Source organism: Chenopodium album, chromosome 11 (genome assembly GCF_948465745.1).
Source record: "Chenopodium album chromosome 11, dcCheAlbu1.1, whole genome shotgun sequence".
Lineage (NCBI taxonomy): Eukaryota > Viridiplantae > Streptophyta > Magnoliopsida > Caryophyllales > Amaranthaceae > Chenopodium > Chenopodium album.
Window position 1 is genome coordinate 84,665 of NC_137844.1, and position 15,222 is coordinate 99,886.

Below are 15,222 nucleotides of genomic sequence, written 5' to 3' on the forward strand. Positions count from 1 at the left end.
CACTAATTAATAAGTTCAGTTCACTTCAGTTGAGTTCAGCCAATGAGAACTGACCCTTAATATATGTAACCGTGAGCTCAATCGAGCTACTGTTTTTGATTAGAAAACATAGTCGAATGATAGGAAGAGAAGAAGATAGAATAGAGATCAGAGATAAGAGAAAGAATTAAGAGAGAGAGACATAGAAGAGATAGAGAAGTAGAGAGTTATTATTCCAAAATCTGTTTTGGACTTCTTACAAGACTGTATTTATAGAACTACAGTAATAACTAACTCAAGCATATCATAATTCAGTTACAGATAATATAACAGGATTAAGATTCTGTTACAATATAATTATATAATTGCTCATATAGATGTCAATATAAATTCATTCGTTAGTTAGTTAAATTACACCAGAAAGTCCGTCAGAATAACTGATATAACTGTAGCTTGAAGACTTGGAGCTTCTGCTCAGCAAGTCAGAATAATAAATATATAAATAAAAGCAAATTATTAACCTCTCATCCCAGACACATTATGCAACAACAAGATTGAGTGGAACAGCAACAGCCTTAACCCAAGGAGCACCGCCTAGGAAAACTCCAGCAGAGTAGCGTTGGGCCTCAGCCTTGTTTAAGACCCTAACATTCTTCCATTTGACCCTCATAGCTGTATTAGAACCCGGTCCATGATTGGCATACTCACCATAGAATGCAGTGTTGATGTTTGCATTTCCAGCCCAGGGTTCATACCCCGCAGGCTGGATCAAGTCTCCCATTAGAGACTCAATGAACAGAGTCTTGGCATAGGTCTTCCATGGACGACCCAAGTAGGTTTTGAGCTGGAACCTGAGTGGGAAGAGTTCTCTATCAGGAAGGATCTCACAACCTTGAATTACAATCCCAGTGGGCTCATTAGCAGCTATACCACCTTGAGCTGTGACTAAATTCATTTGGTTAGGGTCACACTTTTTAGCAAGGATCTTAGAATTTTGGATCAAGGTAGCACCGTTCCCAAAGATGAAATCTACTGTTCCAGCAATTTGGCAATCACGGAAGAATTGAGACCCACCCTGAACATACAAGGTGTCTTGGAAGCCATCAAACCAACAGTTGTGAAACACATCTTGAAGAGCATTAACCTTCAAAGCCACAGCTTGATGCCCCTTGGGACCAGCAGTGTTTTGAAAACCCATGTCCTTAGCAAAGAACCCTAAACCTTCCACATTAAAGGGAGCTGTCTTTGAAGTTTGAACGCCCTTAGAAAAACTCTTGTCCCCCGTCACCACTGTTCTTGTTGGGCCGTCTCCATACATGTACACATTAGGGTGTTCCCTCCCTACAATGGCATCCTCCCTATAGATACCAGCCTTTACATATATAACATACCGACCTTGCAGATTCTTCCCTGGATGGGCCCTGAGAGCATCTGTGATGGTCTTGAATTGGCCGCTACCATCCTGAGCAACCACAACATTAGGCTTCATACCAGGTACAATTGCAGCAGCTGCTGCAGCACCTCCTGCAGTAACTGCTGCAGCACCTCCTGCAGCTAAACCCTTCTTACCCTTTCCCTTCTTCTTGCCTTTACCAACCCCCTTTTTCTTATGCATCTTCTTCTTTCCACCTTTGCCACCTAAGAGCCTACGTTCATCAGCAGACAACCACGTTGGGTAGCCCTCTCTATCAATGGCTATGCCAAGGAGACGACGACCACTAGTAACTGGGGTGCCAAAGTTCGATGTAGCATTGGCTATAGTTGACAGCTCAACCAACTTACTAGCATTAAGAGAAAGAGCTAAGTTACCAAGAGCTGCATTAAAAGTGGTAATGATGTCGAGCATGCTTACAGTGAGCTCAGTGGCATTGAGAACAACATCCTGCATTGTTTTTTGAAGCTCAGGAGCCTCAGCCTCATCAAATTCATCTACACAACTAGTGGCAAAGGTGGCGACATCAGTGAGCCATAAACGGACGTTCCAAACTATATCCTTCTCTTTATACATTTTAGGATCCTGAACTTGTTTAATGGCATCATCCAAGCGATCAATTGCTAAATTGAATAGGTCTTTACAACTTTCAATAGCCATATTAGCTCTCTCCACATTTTTTGTTGCACTAGCTTTAGGGACAAGGGTATCAGTTAATTTGTTGGCCTTTGATATCTCCTCCAAAGCCATTTTGATACCAGCTTTAACATAGTCTTGAGGAGTGGCGCTCTCGTTCTGTGCTACTGATCCTAAGCTCTTAATGCATGAATCTTTAAATGTAGATGGTTCACATAGGGCATTAACTGTCTTCATTGAGGAAGACAAGTTTTCATCATCCTTACCATTATCCTTACCACCTTTATCCCCTGGGCGATGAACGACTACCACCACTCCAATGACAACACCAACCACCAAAATGATGGATATTAATGATACCACTACTTTACTTCCCATTGCTCCTCCCTCCCCCTATCGTTTCTTTCCCCGGGGAAATAAAAAAGAAAAGATCAATTCATATTGAAGAGAGACGAGAAAAGAGAGATCTCTACCCTCCGTCTCTCTATTATATTTACTCTTGGTAAACCACAATGCGGTAATTGTGTAAAATGAGACTATTTTATTATATGAACATCGAAGAAGTTTGTTAAAATTAGGAATCAGGGTACACTATCTCTTCCTCATATCCCCTTAATTTTCTCATTACAGGAGTGTTTCATCCTTATGTGGTGCTCCGCTTTTCCTTGCTAAATCTATAGATTCCATAATCTTGGGTTGTATTTTGGATGTCGCTGCTGATCGTGCGACATCCCATAGGCTTATGAATAATGAATTTCTTTTTAACACTATATAATACAAAATAATACTACACGTATGATCAAATTGAAAATGAGAATTCATTATTATTCTTTAATATATTAAACACATATATAACGCCTTAAGGGATACAAGAATTTAACAAAAATTATGTATAAAAAATGTGACAAATGCAAAGTGATTAAAATGATCCTACTCAAATGGCAATTAATATTTGAATTACAATGAGTCAATCTTACTAAAATTCGTTTATACTAATATAAATTAGAAGAAAAAATATAGGTAAGCGTATGATAGGTAAACCTATAAGCAAGCGTATGATAACTCGCCTATAGTATTTGGAATCTCATCAGACAAACCTCGAGCACACCACAATCGGATTGCTTAAAAGAGGTGCAACTCGAGGTTATCTCTATCTGAATTCTAAATAAATGCTTAGCCGGCTGAGAAATTTGCTATGGCATCCATTTCCTGCTGTAAGATAAGAGCGTCAATAAACATATCTAAACTTTCCCCTTGTAGCACCTCATTTATAGAGTGATGTGTAATGCCAACACGGTGATCAGTTACACGCCCTTGTGGAAAATTGTATGTACGAATGCGTTCAGATCTGTCGCCACTACCGATCTGCAAAAGTTACCAAGAAATGCAACTTTCCAATGATTAACCAAAATATATACGGCTTGCTAGACAGACCAGCAACAAAACAGATATTTATCAAGCTCGAGGATGAATAGTATAGGCAATTCACCTGCTCTGCCCGAAGCTTCGATCGGTTTATCTGCATTTTATATCTCTCAATTTCATAAAGCTTTGCACATAGTATCTTCAATGCTTTGGCCTTGTTCTACAAAAGAAGCGCATACAAAAGGAAAAGTACAGTAATTAGTATGTATACAGTTCATTATGCTGTATAATCACAAGAATTTTTGTGAGTTAGCATGAAAAGAAAACAAAAATTGATCCAAGAACTGACATAAAAATTTCAAATCACCACCCCCCCCCCCCCCCAAAAAAAAAAAAAAAAAAAAAAAAACCAAGCTGTTGTATCCTATGTCCACCTCAAAAAGTTCAATTATCTTATGCGTAACAAGTACCAATTAGTTTTCCTCGATGGGCACTGGATAAGACCTTATAAGAATTATACAAGTATTAAGAGTTAAACACTCGCATCTAGACCTTACAAAGTTAAAGATTATAATCTCAAAACACCCACATCTTGGTCATCACCAACATTGTTCCAAGTCTCCAAATAAAATTTCATATCATCCCAAAAGCTGGTTTCGTGTCATCCTTCAAGATCACTTCCAGATAGCAGTAACGTACTGGTCAAAGTGCATTAAGAAGGTTTACTGTTTGCAATTACTAATTAATATTTCAATTTCTAGCTGTGTGACTTAAAGTTCAACCATAAGTATATCCAATTCCAGAGTAGATGAAGTGAAAACCAAATGTTTGAAAAATAAGCAAGCAAACTCATATTAATTAATATTGAAGTTCTATAATCTACTTAACATCCTTGATATATTTGATATGTTTTTTTCCAAAGAATTTCTCAACAAAATTCAACAACTGAGCAGCATCGAAACTCAAACACAGTATTAAGAAATTAAGGCAACACCTTTTATTTCTCAAGGCAGAGAAACACACGTTTATTCAACAAACAAGGACTACTATTATAGAAAAGAATAGATAACACTATCTCTAATGTTTCACAAAACAATACATGTCCAGAGTTACTGTGAAATATTTTATTAATTTTGTTTGTTACCGATGTGAAGCACTGTAATACCTCGAAAGTTTTTTAACTTCCTCAAAACTTATTAGTAATGGAATAGATTATAATGCCCCAGGTATTTTATGATTTCATAAAATGTGTTTATGGCTAACTAAAAAAAAGAACTTACTCCCTCCGTTTCAGAATGATGTTCCTGTTTCGTAAATCGATGCAAATTTTTACCCATCTTTGACTGCAAATATCTTTAATTTCACACTAGCAAAATTATAAAAGTTAGATATTAATAATCTACTCACCAAAACGAATCAAACTAGATCCCACATGACTATATTTGTTCTTATATATTAAGAGAAATTTAGAAGATTCTCTCTTTTTTAAAAAAGTCAAAGATTCCAAACAAGAACATCATTGTGGAACGGAGGGAGTAGTATAAAGAGAAGAACGATTGAAGAAAGAGAAGAACGAAACAGAAACAACTGGAGAAGGATCACCGAAAATATATAACCAGCTGGTCAGAAGCTAATAATCTAGTATAAAACACTTTTATCAATTCTTTGTAAGCCTAAAAGAGAGAATGTTCTCCTAGAAAACAATGTAAATTCCTTTGTGAGCCTATTTTCTCTGTGAGCTGAAAAAAGTCAAAGATTTCAATGTTTGTTTCCTCATGCCCCTAAATACACCCCAAGTTTGATTTCTATGCAGAGCAAAAAACTCTATTGCCATTAAGAGCCTAAGAGACAAGTGCTCAACACATTTTAATAGGGCAAGTGAACCATAGTACTAAACCTGCCTTTCCCACTAACTTCACCCTGCACTCTCTCATCTTCATTCACCTGCACAATAAATGAATCATATAGCTAACAAGTCAACTTTCTTATGAAGCTAGAAAGTGTAAACAGGAACTAACAAATTTTCATTTGTATGTAGAAGCCCTCATAACGTAAGCACTATACTATGTAGAGATCTAGATCACCTAGTAATCCAAGTACACTTCGGCAATTCAGTAGTCAGATTTGGCCCCTTTCAGGTAAAGCAGCGAGAGTCACCTTTTATTCATCTCCCAATCTCCTGTCCTTCATGACTTTATCCATGTTTAGTCAATATCTCTTCCATCCATTCCTTTCTTTTTCTATTTACATTGTTTCCTTTTTCCAAACTCAAGTCTAAAATAAGTGGCCAACGACATATGCTCAAAAGGGACGAACACAACATTTCCAATAATAACAAATGAACAACACAACAAGAACAGCAACAGGCCATCACTTACCATGTGCTGTGACCTCTCATCTTGAATAGCCACTGTCAGACCAGACGGGATATGGGTCATCCTCACAGCACTATTTGTAGTATTAGCATGCTGACCACCTGAGCCACCAGATCGGTAAGTATCAATTCTCAAATCTTCACTCCTCAATTGGACATCCACCTGCAAAACAAATTAAAAAAATATATAATTGTGTCATTAAGATTACACCCTGCAATGTAGGAAATCACTAAGGCTATGTTTAGTTCACCTTATTTAAGTTCAGTTCATACCAGATTAGAAAAATAAGTTCAGATCAAATCAGATTAAAAAAATAAGTTCAAATCAAATCAAATTAGAAAAAGTAAGTTCATATCTACTTTATTGTTTTAAGTGTGATTTTTCATTGATATGTATTGATAAGTGTTTTATTTTTCCACTTATCATGGTATTTTTAACACGATTTTTAGTCATTTTCCCCTCTTAGACCCCTTCTCTAACTCCTTTTTGTGCAAGATTGTAGCTTTTGGTGTTTCTACTCCTCTTTTGTGTGTGCTTGTGTCTATAGGTACAAAGACAAGGTGAAGATTTAGCTTAGGCTCAAAAGCACATTCAAGGAAACCCAGCAAGCTTAGGAGCGGGCGTGCACCAGTCATGGGAGCGGGCTGTCACGGGTCATCTCCCTTGCCAACCATGGGAGTCATTTGGGTCACTAGGCAACAAGGTATAATCGTGGCTAGGGGGCTTGCCCTTGGTGCCCAGCTGAGCACTTCCCCCTAAAGAGCTTTATTTTGATCTGGTGCTATTTTCGTAGTGAATACCCAAGTGACAGTAACACAATAATGGGTCATTTGGAGACCCAAACGAAGTCCAAATTTGGAGGTCCACCGTATTTTGGGCCAAGGAAGACCATGTTGGTGTCGGTTTTCCGAGATGAGGTCCCGAAGTACAAGTTTTGGCAGCAGGTAGTCCGGAAAATGCTAGAAGGTTCTAGAAGGTTCCGGAGCTATCTACAAGGTTCTTTAGAAGACTATTCTAGAGTGGATGACTCTAGAATAATCAAGGAAGGTCTGGCACATAGTAGGAGTCTTCTAGGTTCTTCTACATATGTACATAACTCTTGTAAAGTTCTAGAATGTTTTAGGTCAGTCCTTAGCATTCTAGGCTTAGATGTGTGTAGAAAACTCCATGTATGTATGTTTCTAAGGAGGTGGGAACTTTTTAGATTGTTGTAGTCGAGAACCCTCCATTTGAGGAGCTTAGGGATATTCTAGATGTAGCTTGTAAGTAAGGAGGAGCACTATAAATAGGCTCCAAGGATCATTTGTACATTGAAATTGAGAGTAATACAAAAAACATTTCAAAAGCACTTGTGTTCTCTTGCAACTCAATCCTTTCCTTCAAACACTTAGAGAGTGTGAGGAAAACCAAGGCACGAGGGTACCAAGTGAGTAATCGGGCATACTAGCAAGGGTGATAGCTCGTGTGCTCAATTGTCTACGACACTTAGTCGTAAATCCGGACTAAGACACTAAGGGTGAGTGCTTAGTTCAACTAAGGGGACTTGTTAGCACCAAGGGGTCGTGCTAGCAAACATATTCAAGCAACACTAAGTGTTGTGCTACGTGGGCACAAGGAGTAGTGCTAAGCGAGAAAGCCTGACTCGTCTTACGACGGACTGTAAGCGGGTGGCGCACAGTGCGTGACTAGGGCAAAGTAGTCGGCACGTGACAGGTGGTATCAGAGCAAGGTTACGATTGTCGTGTGGGATCGACGTCGTAAATTCAAGGCGTTGCTGTTCGGAGCTACGAAGGGGCGGTAGCTAGGCAACAAAGGTATGTCGCTTCATTCTTATTGTGGATATAAGTATGGCTAGCGACAAAGAGGCTCAGGTGAGTCAAGTTGTGCAAGAGGAAGAGGAACCAATGAGGAGGCCCAAGAAGAAAAGCACGAGGGACCCGTCGAGGGAACCATCGGTGCCCAGAAACTTGCCCTCTGAAATGGAACTTCGCCTCATTAGGGTAGAGTGTATTGTGGCGGACATGCATGATGATATCACGCAACTTTCGGACTCCGTAGAGGGGCTCGAAGTAAAAGTGAACGCCGCACACACTGCTACCCAAAACTTAAGGGACGAGGCTTTTGGGCTCGTCAATAGCGCGTTGGTAACAATTCGCGACGAGGTCGCAAAACTTAAGGAGGAGTTGCTTGGGCAACTAAGGGACATCCGAGCCGAGGTAGAGTCGGTGAAGGAGGATGTCATTTTATGCAAGAAGGCAGTAGTGACCGGGGGTGTCACTATCCAAAAGGGGCCAAAGATGGAGGTCCCAAAGCCACAGAAGTACCATGGGAAGCGAGATGCCCGAGAAATCGACAACTTCCTATGGGGCGTCGAAAGGTACTTCGACGCAATGAAGCTGGATGACGATGCATCAAAGATCAACACCCCCACAATGTACTTGGGCGGGGATGCTGTCCTTTGGTGGAGGCGTCGAGAGTTGGACATCAAGAAGGGGACTTGTTCCATCAGCACATGGGACGAGTTCAAGAAAGATTTCAAGCGTCAGTTCTACCCGGAGAATGCTAAAAAGGTATCCATGATGAAGCTATGTGACTTGAAGCACACTAGCACCATCAAGGAGTACATCAGGCAATTTACATCACTCATGCTTGAGATCGACGATCTATTGGAGGAGAACCAACTCATTTACTTCATCGGAGGTCTACAACGATGGGCTCAGCAAGAGGTGGAACGAAGGAATGTGAAGACACTTGTTGAGGCAATAGTCGTGGCAGAGTCCTTGATTGAAATCCCGAGGGAATCGAGAAGGGACAAAGGCAAAAGGGTCGAGGAAGGCGACTAGGATGATGAAGAGGCATCGCATCCAAAGGCCAAGCATGCGGATCATGGTAAGGACAAGGCCAAGGCCAAGTCCAAGTGGGAGTCCAAGGGGGACAACCGAGACGGAGGTAAGCCCTCGAAGCCTCTCAAATGTTACCTTTGTGAGGGTCCTCATTTAACAAGAAATTGCCCGATGCGGCAAAAGTTGATGCCATGATCGCAAGTGAGGAGGAGCCAGCTCCGGAGATGAGTATGGGGGCAATGGCCCAAGGGGAGAAGGCCCAATTAGCCCGCATGAAGCTCCTCATGCTATGAGAGTTGAGAAAGATGTGCACAAGGGTGAGGCATCCTCAACAACTGATGGGACGGGCGTCAAGCAAGGGAGCAGCTTGATGGTCGTAGATGGGGAAGTGAACGAGGTACCGACAAGGCTGCTTGTGAACACGGGAGCGTCGCACAATTTCTTGGCCAAGGAGGAAGTCAAGGCCTTAGGGGTGAAGTTCACAAGAGTGGATGGCGAGATGAAGGCCATCAATTCAGGGGCCACGCCGGTGTATGGTAGGGCGTGGGGAGTCCCTGTCCGCTTGGGGAAGTGGAGGGGAAAAGTCGATTTCCCGGCGGTCGACATTGATGATGAGGACGTGGTGCTAGGTATGAAGTTCTTGCACAAGATCCTATCTTTTCGAGTGAGTGATGGCATGATAACCATCACATCAAAGGGGAGCGAGATAGGGATTAAGCTCCCTCAACCCAAGGAACGGGACGTGGGGTCTCGTCCTTGAAAGCTTGGTGGGCGCCAAGGCATAGGCGTCAAGATGCGGTCCATGGGAAGACCAAGGCAGCAACGATGCTAGGGACAAGGCATCATAGTGTTCCAAGTGGTGGGACAACAAGGCTCAAGTGTGGAGTCAATAGGAGGGACGTGGCAGAGGTGCACAGAAGCATAAGAGAGTCGAGTTGTGCGCTAGACCGAGTCGCGGGCACGTACTCCAACGGGCGATCTTGCCGAGGTCGGCAAGAATTTGGGTGGGGGAGAATGTCACGGGTCATCTCCCTTGCCAACCATGGGAGTCATTTAGGTCACTAGGCAACAGAGCATAATTGTGGATAGGGGGCTTGCCCTTGGTGCCCAGCTGAGCACTTCCCCCTAAAGAGCTTTATTTTGATATGGTGCTATTTTCGTAGTGAACACCCAAGTGACAATAACACAATAATAGGTCATTTGGAGACCCAACCGAAGTCCAAATTTGGAGGTCCATCGTATTTTGGGCCAAGGAAGACCATGTTGTTGTCGGTTTTCCGAGATGAGGTCCCGAAGTACAAGTTTTGGCAGCAGGTAGTCCGGAAAATGCTGGAAGCTTCTAGAAGGTTCCGGAGCTATCTACAAGGTTCTTTAGAAGACTATTCTAGAGTGGATGACTCTAGAATAATCAAGGAAGGTCTGGCACATAGTAGGAGTCTTCTAGGTTCTTCTACATATGTACATAACTCTTGTAAAGTTCTAGAATGTTCTAGGTTAGTCCTTAGCATTCTAGGCCAAGGCGTGCACCTTTTAGCTAGGCGAGGCAATATTAGCTAGGCACATGTGAGGCGGGCCTAGGCGTGTAAGGCGCTGAGGCGCTTGTATATTGCGCCTGATTAAATTATATGTGCATGCAGTTTTATTATAATAAAATATTACTAAGACCCCTATCGCCTTAGTGCGCCTTGCACCTTTTTATACATTGTTCTAGGCTTAGATGTGTGTAGAAACCTCTATGTATGTATGTTCCTAAGAAGGTGGGAACTCTCTAGATTGTTGTAGTCTAGAACCCTCCATTTGAGGAGGTTAGGAACATTCTACATGTAGTTTGTAAGTAGGGAGGAACGCTATAAATAGACTCCAAAGATTATTTATACATTGGGGGTCAGAGTAATACAAAAAACATTCCAAAAGCATTTGTGTTCTCTTGCAACTCAATCCTTTCCTTCAAACACTTAGAGAGTGTGAGGAAAACCAAGGCACGAGGGTGCCAAGTGAGTAATCGGGCATACTAGCAAGGGTGATAGCTCGTGTGCTCAATTGTCTACAACACTTAGTCGTAAAGCTAAACTAAGACAGTAAGGGTGAGTGCTTAGTTCAACCAAGGGGACTTGTTAGCACCAAGGGGTCGTGCTAGCAAACATATTCAAGCAGCACTAAGGGTTGTGCTACGTGGGCACAAGGAGTAGTGCCAAGGGAGAAAGCCTGACTCGTCTTACGACGGACTGTAAACGAGAGACGCACGGTGCGTGACTAGGGCAAAGTAGTCGGCACATGACAGGGCACTCCAATCAAGGCTCCACAAATCTCTTGGTTAGCTCTCTAAACTCTCATTAATTAGTTTAGTTTCTTTCAAAACTCAATCATTGTAATAGTTAATTGAAGTTTGTTCTCTTGGATTCAACAATTCCTAACTTTAAAGCTTCATCAGTAATCTCTTTTCTCTATCTCTTACTCTTTATTTTATGTTTTTAATTGCTTTCCATTGTTATTTTCTCTCTTAATCTTGATTATTTGTTGTTGCATGTTCAATCTAGTTTGTTCTTATCACTCCTCTCAACTTGTTAGATTAATGCTAGAATTAGAACTTGTAGCTATGCTGTTCTTCACCATGTTAAGTGAGTAATCTATTAGCTAGGGGTTGGGTGAAGACCCAACCAAGCCATGGGTTGATTGATACTTGTGCTTGCATGTTCATTTTGGGTTGATGTTTGATTGTTAAAGAACTGGTTAATTGCATGTGTAATTGGATGGCCACTTATTGCTCATGTATTCATTCCTATGCTAGCATTGAAAGATAAAGTTTGGTTATGAACCTTTTCTTGTATGATCAAACCGAATTTCTATCTTGATTACGGTTTCTTGTTTGCATGATGTATTAGTCTTAGTCGCGATAATTAGGTGAGAAATCCCAATTACTTGTGCCTTAATGCTATCTTGGACCGGTAGAAAGACAAACTCGAGTTAGTAGTCTACTTCTCATTGTTAAGACTTGGTTGGCCTATTTTGTTAGTTGAGTTTGGTTTAGGAATGTTTAGTGTTGTGGCTTCGAAAGCAGGAGTGCCCTTTCTATCACTCAATTTGTATTCATACTTGCCTATTGTTTTGATTCATTGGTTTGGTTAGTGTCGATTCCCATTTCCCCCCTAGTGTTTGTCTCCATAGTAATTAAGTAATTAAAAACCCCCAATTTGTGACCAAACTAGATTACAATCGTTTCATAATCTTGGAGAACTCAGACCCCATTCCCTGTAGATACGATCCTTTGCTTACCCTAGACTTTTCTTAGGTTTGTTTAGGTAGAAATATTGTTTGGCTTAGGGTGATTGTCCAACGACCGATTTGTCCCTCTACCATGTATCTTTAATTCCTTATATGGATTTGCATGAGGATGAGGCATTGGATTGTTAGGGATAGAGGAGGAAGATTTTTGTCAATGATTACACGAAATAATCAAATTTGGTTCATGTAACCGACCCTACTTATGGGACTAAGGCTTTGATTGATTGATAATAAAACCCATTTAATTTTTATTTATTTACCTAATACATTTTAGGTTAAAGGTTGGTCAAATAAGACGATTAGATCATATCTGAAAAATTAAGATCATATCAGAAAAATTAAGATCACATCGAATAAGCAAAAATAAGGTGAACTAAACATAGCCTAAATCTCAACAAAAGTAAAAGACTACAACAAAATCAAGATCTCAAAATGATGTATACAAGAAGAAAACAAGAAAATATTGATTCTAAAGATAACATTTGTGCCAAGGAATTATCCATACATAAGAGTACCTCATCAGCCTGAGGAAGGATGGCAACAGTCACAGCACTGGTATGAGTGCGACCAGACTTCTCGGTTACAGGAACGCGCTGAAAAAAATAGGATGGTTGGCAACGATGGTTATAAACTGTTGGAATCTTTTGGCTTTACTCACAGCATCGTTTATACCTGAACTCTATGAATACCGCTCTCAAATTTGAGCTTCCCATACACACCAGCCCCTGAGATCAATCCAATAGCTTCCTGGAAGTTAGTCACATTAGATCATATACTCCATGACATCGATTAATTTCAACAATAACTCATCCAGATTCCGGTGCACACTAAACCTTACAGAAATTGAAATAGTAATAATAAAAATTTTAATGATCTCACGATCAATGTGAATCTAAATCTTAGGTTTTCTGACATACCTTGAATCCTTTAAGGTCAGACTCTGTTATATAAACAACTTCAAATTTCCATCCCCTCTTCTGTGAGTACCTCTCATACCTGTCAGGTGTCACGAACAAAAGTATGAGCACTAAAGATGTTTGTGTCAATGTGTCACATTTTGCAAGCATATTGGTTGAATCAAAGTCACAAGAAGACCAGAACTGACATTTTGAATATCTCCATAGCAAATAAAGAAGCTTCTTCCCCTCCAGTACCTAGTTCAATAGCTTGTATAAGGTCCAGGTTAAGAAAACAGGTCCTAAAAACATTGAAAGGGTGTTGCCCACCTGCTCTCACCTCCAGGATGCTGTCTCTTTCATCAGCATCATCCTTTGGAAGCAATGATTTCAGCAGCAACATTTGCAGCCTTTTCTCCTCTTCAATAGACTGATCCAATTCCTCATATGCCATGTTAAGCATGTCTTTTTCATCAGCACACTCAGCCATGAGTGACTTGAGACCATCAATCTCCTTAAATGTCAAAATGGGTCAATGTTTTTCAATTCTTATTCCAATTAAGGAGCACATTAAATGATCATATAGAGTATACACTAAAACACCACTTATGGGCGAAAAGCTGCTAAAGCCATCTAAATGAAAGCAAGGCAGCAGAGCAGCACTATCAAGTTAATACGGAGGGGGTAAAAAAAAAAAAACCTATTGTACTTTTAGGATTCATATTCTTTTGTTTTAGCCCTTATGTTCATTGATTCATATTCATGTTCTTTGGCCAACCAACATGATTCATTTTAAACATCTGAATTGGCGGTATGTTCCAGTTTGAGCCATAATCCAACACACATCGAACTATCCAACGATAAGCTACTTACAATGCACATGGTATTCTAATGTACAACTTAGTTTCTGCACGATAGGAATGATAATAAAAGGAGAAGGTATATACCTTCTGCTTTGCTCTCAAGTCATGTATTAAGTCCACGGAACTTCTGAGTTTCCTAAAGTCCTTATTGGCTCTGGCATACTCGGTTGGTGAGGCATCAGGCTGTCTTCATTCATGACCAAAATTAAAATTTAAATAAAAATTAAAATATAAATAAAAAAATAAAGCAACCAGGAGACGAGTTCTACTAGTAATCTGTCTGTGAAAAATGTAATTCCCATAAGAAACGCAGATGTATTTAAAAGAAAGGATGAGCAATTAGCAATCACCTTATTGATGATATCCTGAAGCAAGGCACTCCTTCGCTCAATAGCTGACAACCTTTGCTCCATAATTTGAATGATGTCGGCTGATATATGAGGCTGATTTTCTGCCAATTAACAAGACTGAGCTAAATATGAACAGCAGCAAGTTTAGTTTACTGGGAATTGATGGTATGAAGAAGAGAAAACAAACCAGATGTAAAAAAGCGAAAAAACTCAGCGGCGACAACCTTCGATCCAATAAAACCTGCTGGTATGCGAGGTGACATTTTTGACCAATTCCTAGAACCTAACCCTAACCCTAATCTCAGGTAATTTCTCATTTCTTCCTAATTAGCAACAGAGCGATTCTTCTTCGTCGTCTTCAAATCCTCACTCACTTCATTACCTCTGCTCTGAAATACAGTATGTCGCAGCAAGGTCTGGAAAAGGAAGGACTGAAATTTTTTACCACTTTTTTTTTTTTTTTTTTTCATATAAATATATATATATTTTTTTCATATAATTTTTTTTTTTAGGAATTGACCTTCGTCGTGGAGGTATTGGGGTAGGTAAAAGAATTGGAAGAAAGAAAATATGAAATTAATAAAATACTCACTCCATATTTTTTATTTCCATCAGTTTCCCGTTTTTTTTATTTGCATCACTTCTATATATAGTAATTTTATATTATATTTTATTATTTCTTTTTCTTACTTTAAACAACAGTTAAATAATTTATCATTTTCTCTCTCATGGTCCTCACTACTCTCTCTTACATACTTTCACTTTTATGGTCCCCACATTACTTTTACCATAATAAATTATTCATATACTCTCATTATTATATTATACCAAATTCATTTTCCTAAAACTCCGTGCAAACACAAGTGATGCAAATAAAAAAAAAACGGAGGGAGTGTGATTTATGTTAGGTCCAAGCTTTCCAAATAAGGAATAGAGCAAGTATTTAAAAACGGCCGCAAATGACTAGTGGAACAAGTATTTTAAAAATAGAAGAAGTACAAAGTACTTCGTATTTAGAAATAATTAAGGATCAGCTTTTTTTTATTTACATCACTTGGGAATGCATGGAGTTTTTAGGAGTGCTACCTTTTTTTTTTTTTTTTTTTTTGGAAACCCTGTTATGACCAATTTCATTAATCAATGGACAGTTTGTGTAATACCTTGTATTTTTATACGTATTTTAATTAAAATAAGTATTTTG

At 39.8% G+C, this 15,222-nt stretch overlaps 1 protein-coding gene and 1 pseudogene across 2 annotated transcripts; both read right to left on the bottom strand.

Annotated features, from left to right (window-relative positions):
• Nucleotides 1–517: 517 nt before the first annotated feature.
• LOC145568091 (putative pectinesterase/pectinesterase inhibitor pseudogene) lies at nucleotides 518–2,425 on the bottom strand (annotated as a pseudogene).
• Nucleotides 2,426–2,914: 489 nt separating this feature from the next.
• LOC145568092 (peptide chain release factor 1, mitochondrial-like) lies at nucleotides 2,915–14,452 on the bottom strand. Of its 2 annotated transcripts, none has more exons than XM_081627525.1 (11): nucleotides 14,209–14,452; nucleotides 14,022–14,122; nucleotides 13,756–13,854; nucleotides 13,139–13,319; nucleotides 13,018–13,066; nucleotides 12,830–12,908; nucleotides 12,585–12,659; nucleotides 12,428–12,505; nucleotides 5,791–5,949; nucleotides 3,537–3,632; nucleotides 2,915–3,412 (listed from the first exon to the last, which is right to left on the bottom strand). In XM_081627525.1, exons 1-11 carry the CDS (start codon nucleotides 14,336–14,338, stop codon nucleotides 3,221–3,223), a joined length of 1,239 nt encoding a protein of 412 aa, XP_081483651.1. In that variant the 5' UTR covers nucleotides 14,339–14,452; the 3' UTR covers nucleotides 2,915–3,220. The 2 variants fall into 2 exon arrangements, with proteins under 2 accessions (XP_081483651.1, XP_081483649.1); XM_081627523.1 differs by having other exon boundaries at nucleotides 13,139–13,322.
• Between the last annotated feature and the right edge of the window lie 770 nt (nucleotides 14,453–15,222).

Bases quoted from the DNA above. Each gene is read 5' to 3' on its own strand.
- LOC145568092 (XM_081627523.1), bottom strand. From the start codon at position 14,338: ATGAGAAATTACCTGAGATTAGGGTTAGGGTTAGGTTCTAGGAATTGG. The intron at 13,067-13,138 runs GTGGGCAACACC...CTATTGAACTAG, and splicing joins CATCCTGGAGGTGAGAGCAG to GTACTGGAGGGGAAGAAGCT. The intron at 3,413-3,536 runs GTGAATTGCCTA...TAACTTTTGCAG, and splicing joins CGAAGCTTCGGGCAGAGCAG to ATCGGTAGTGGCGACAGATC.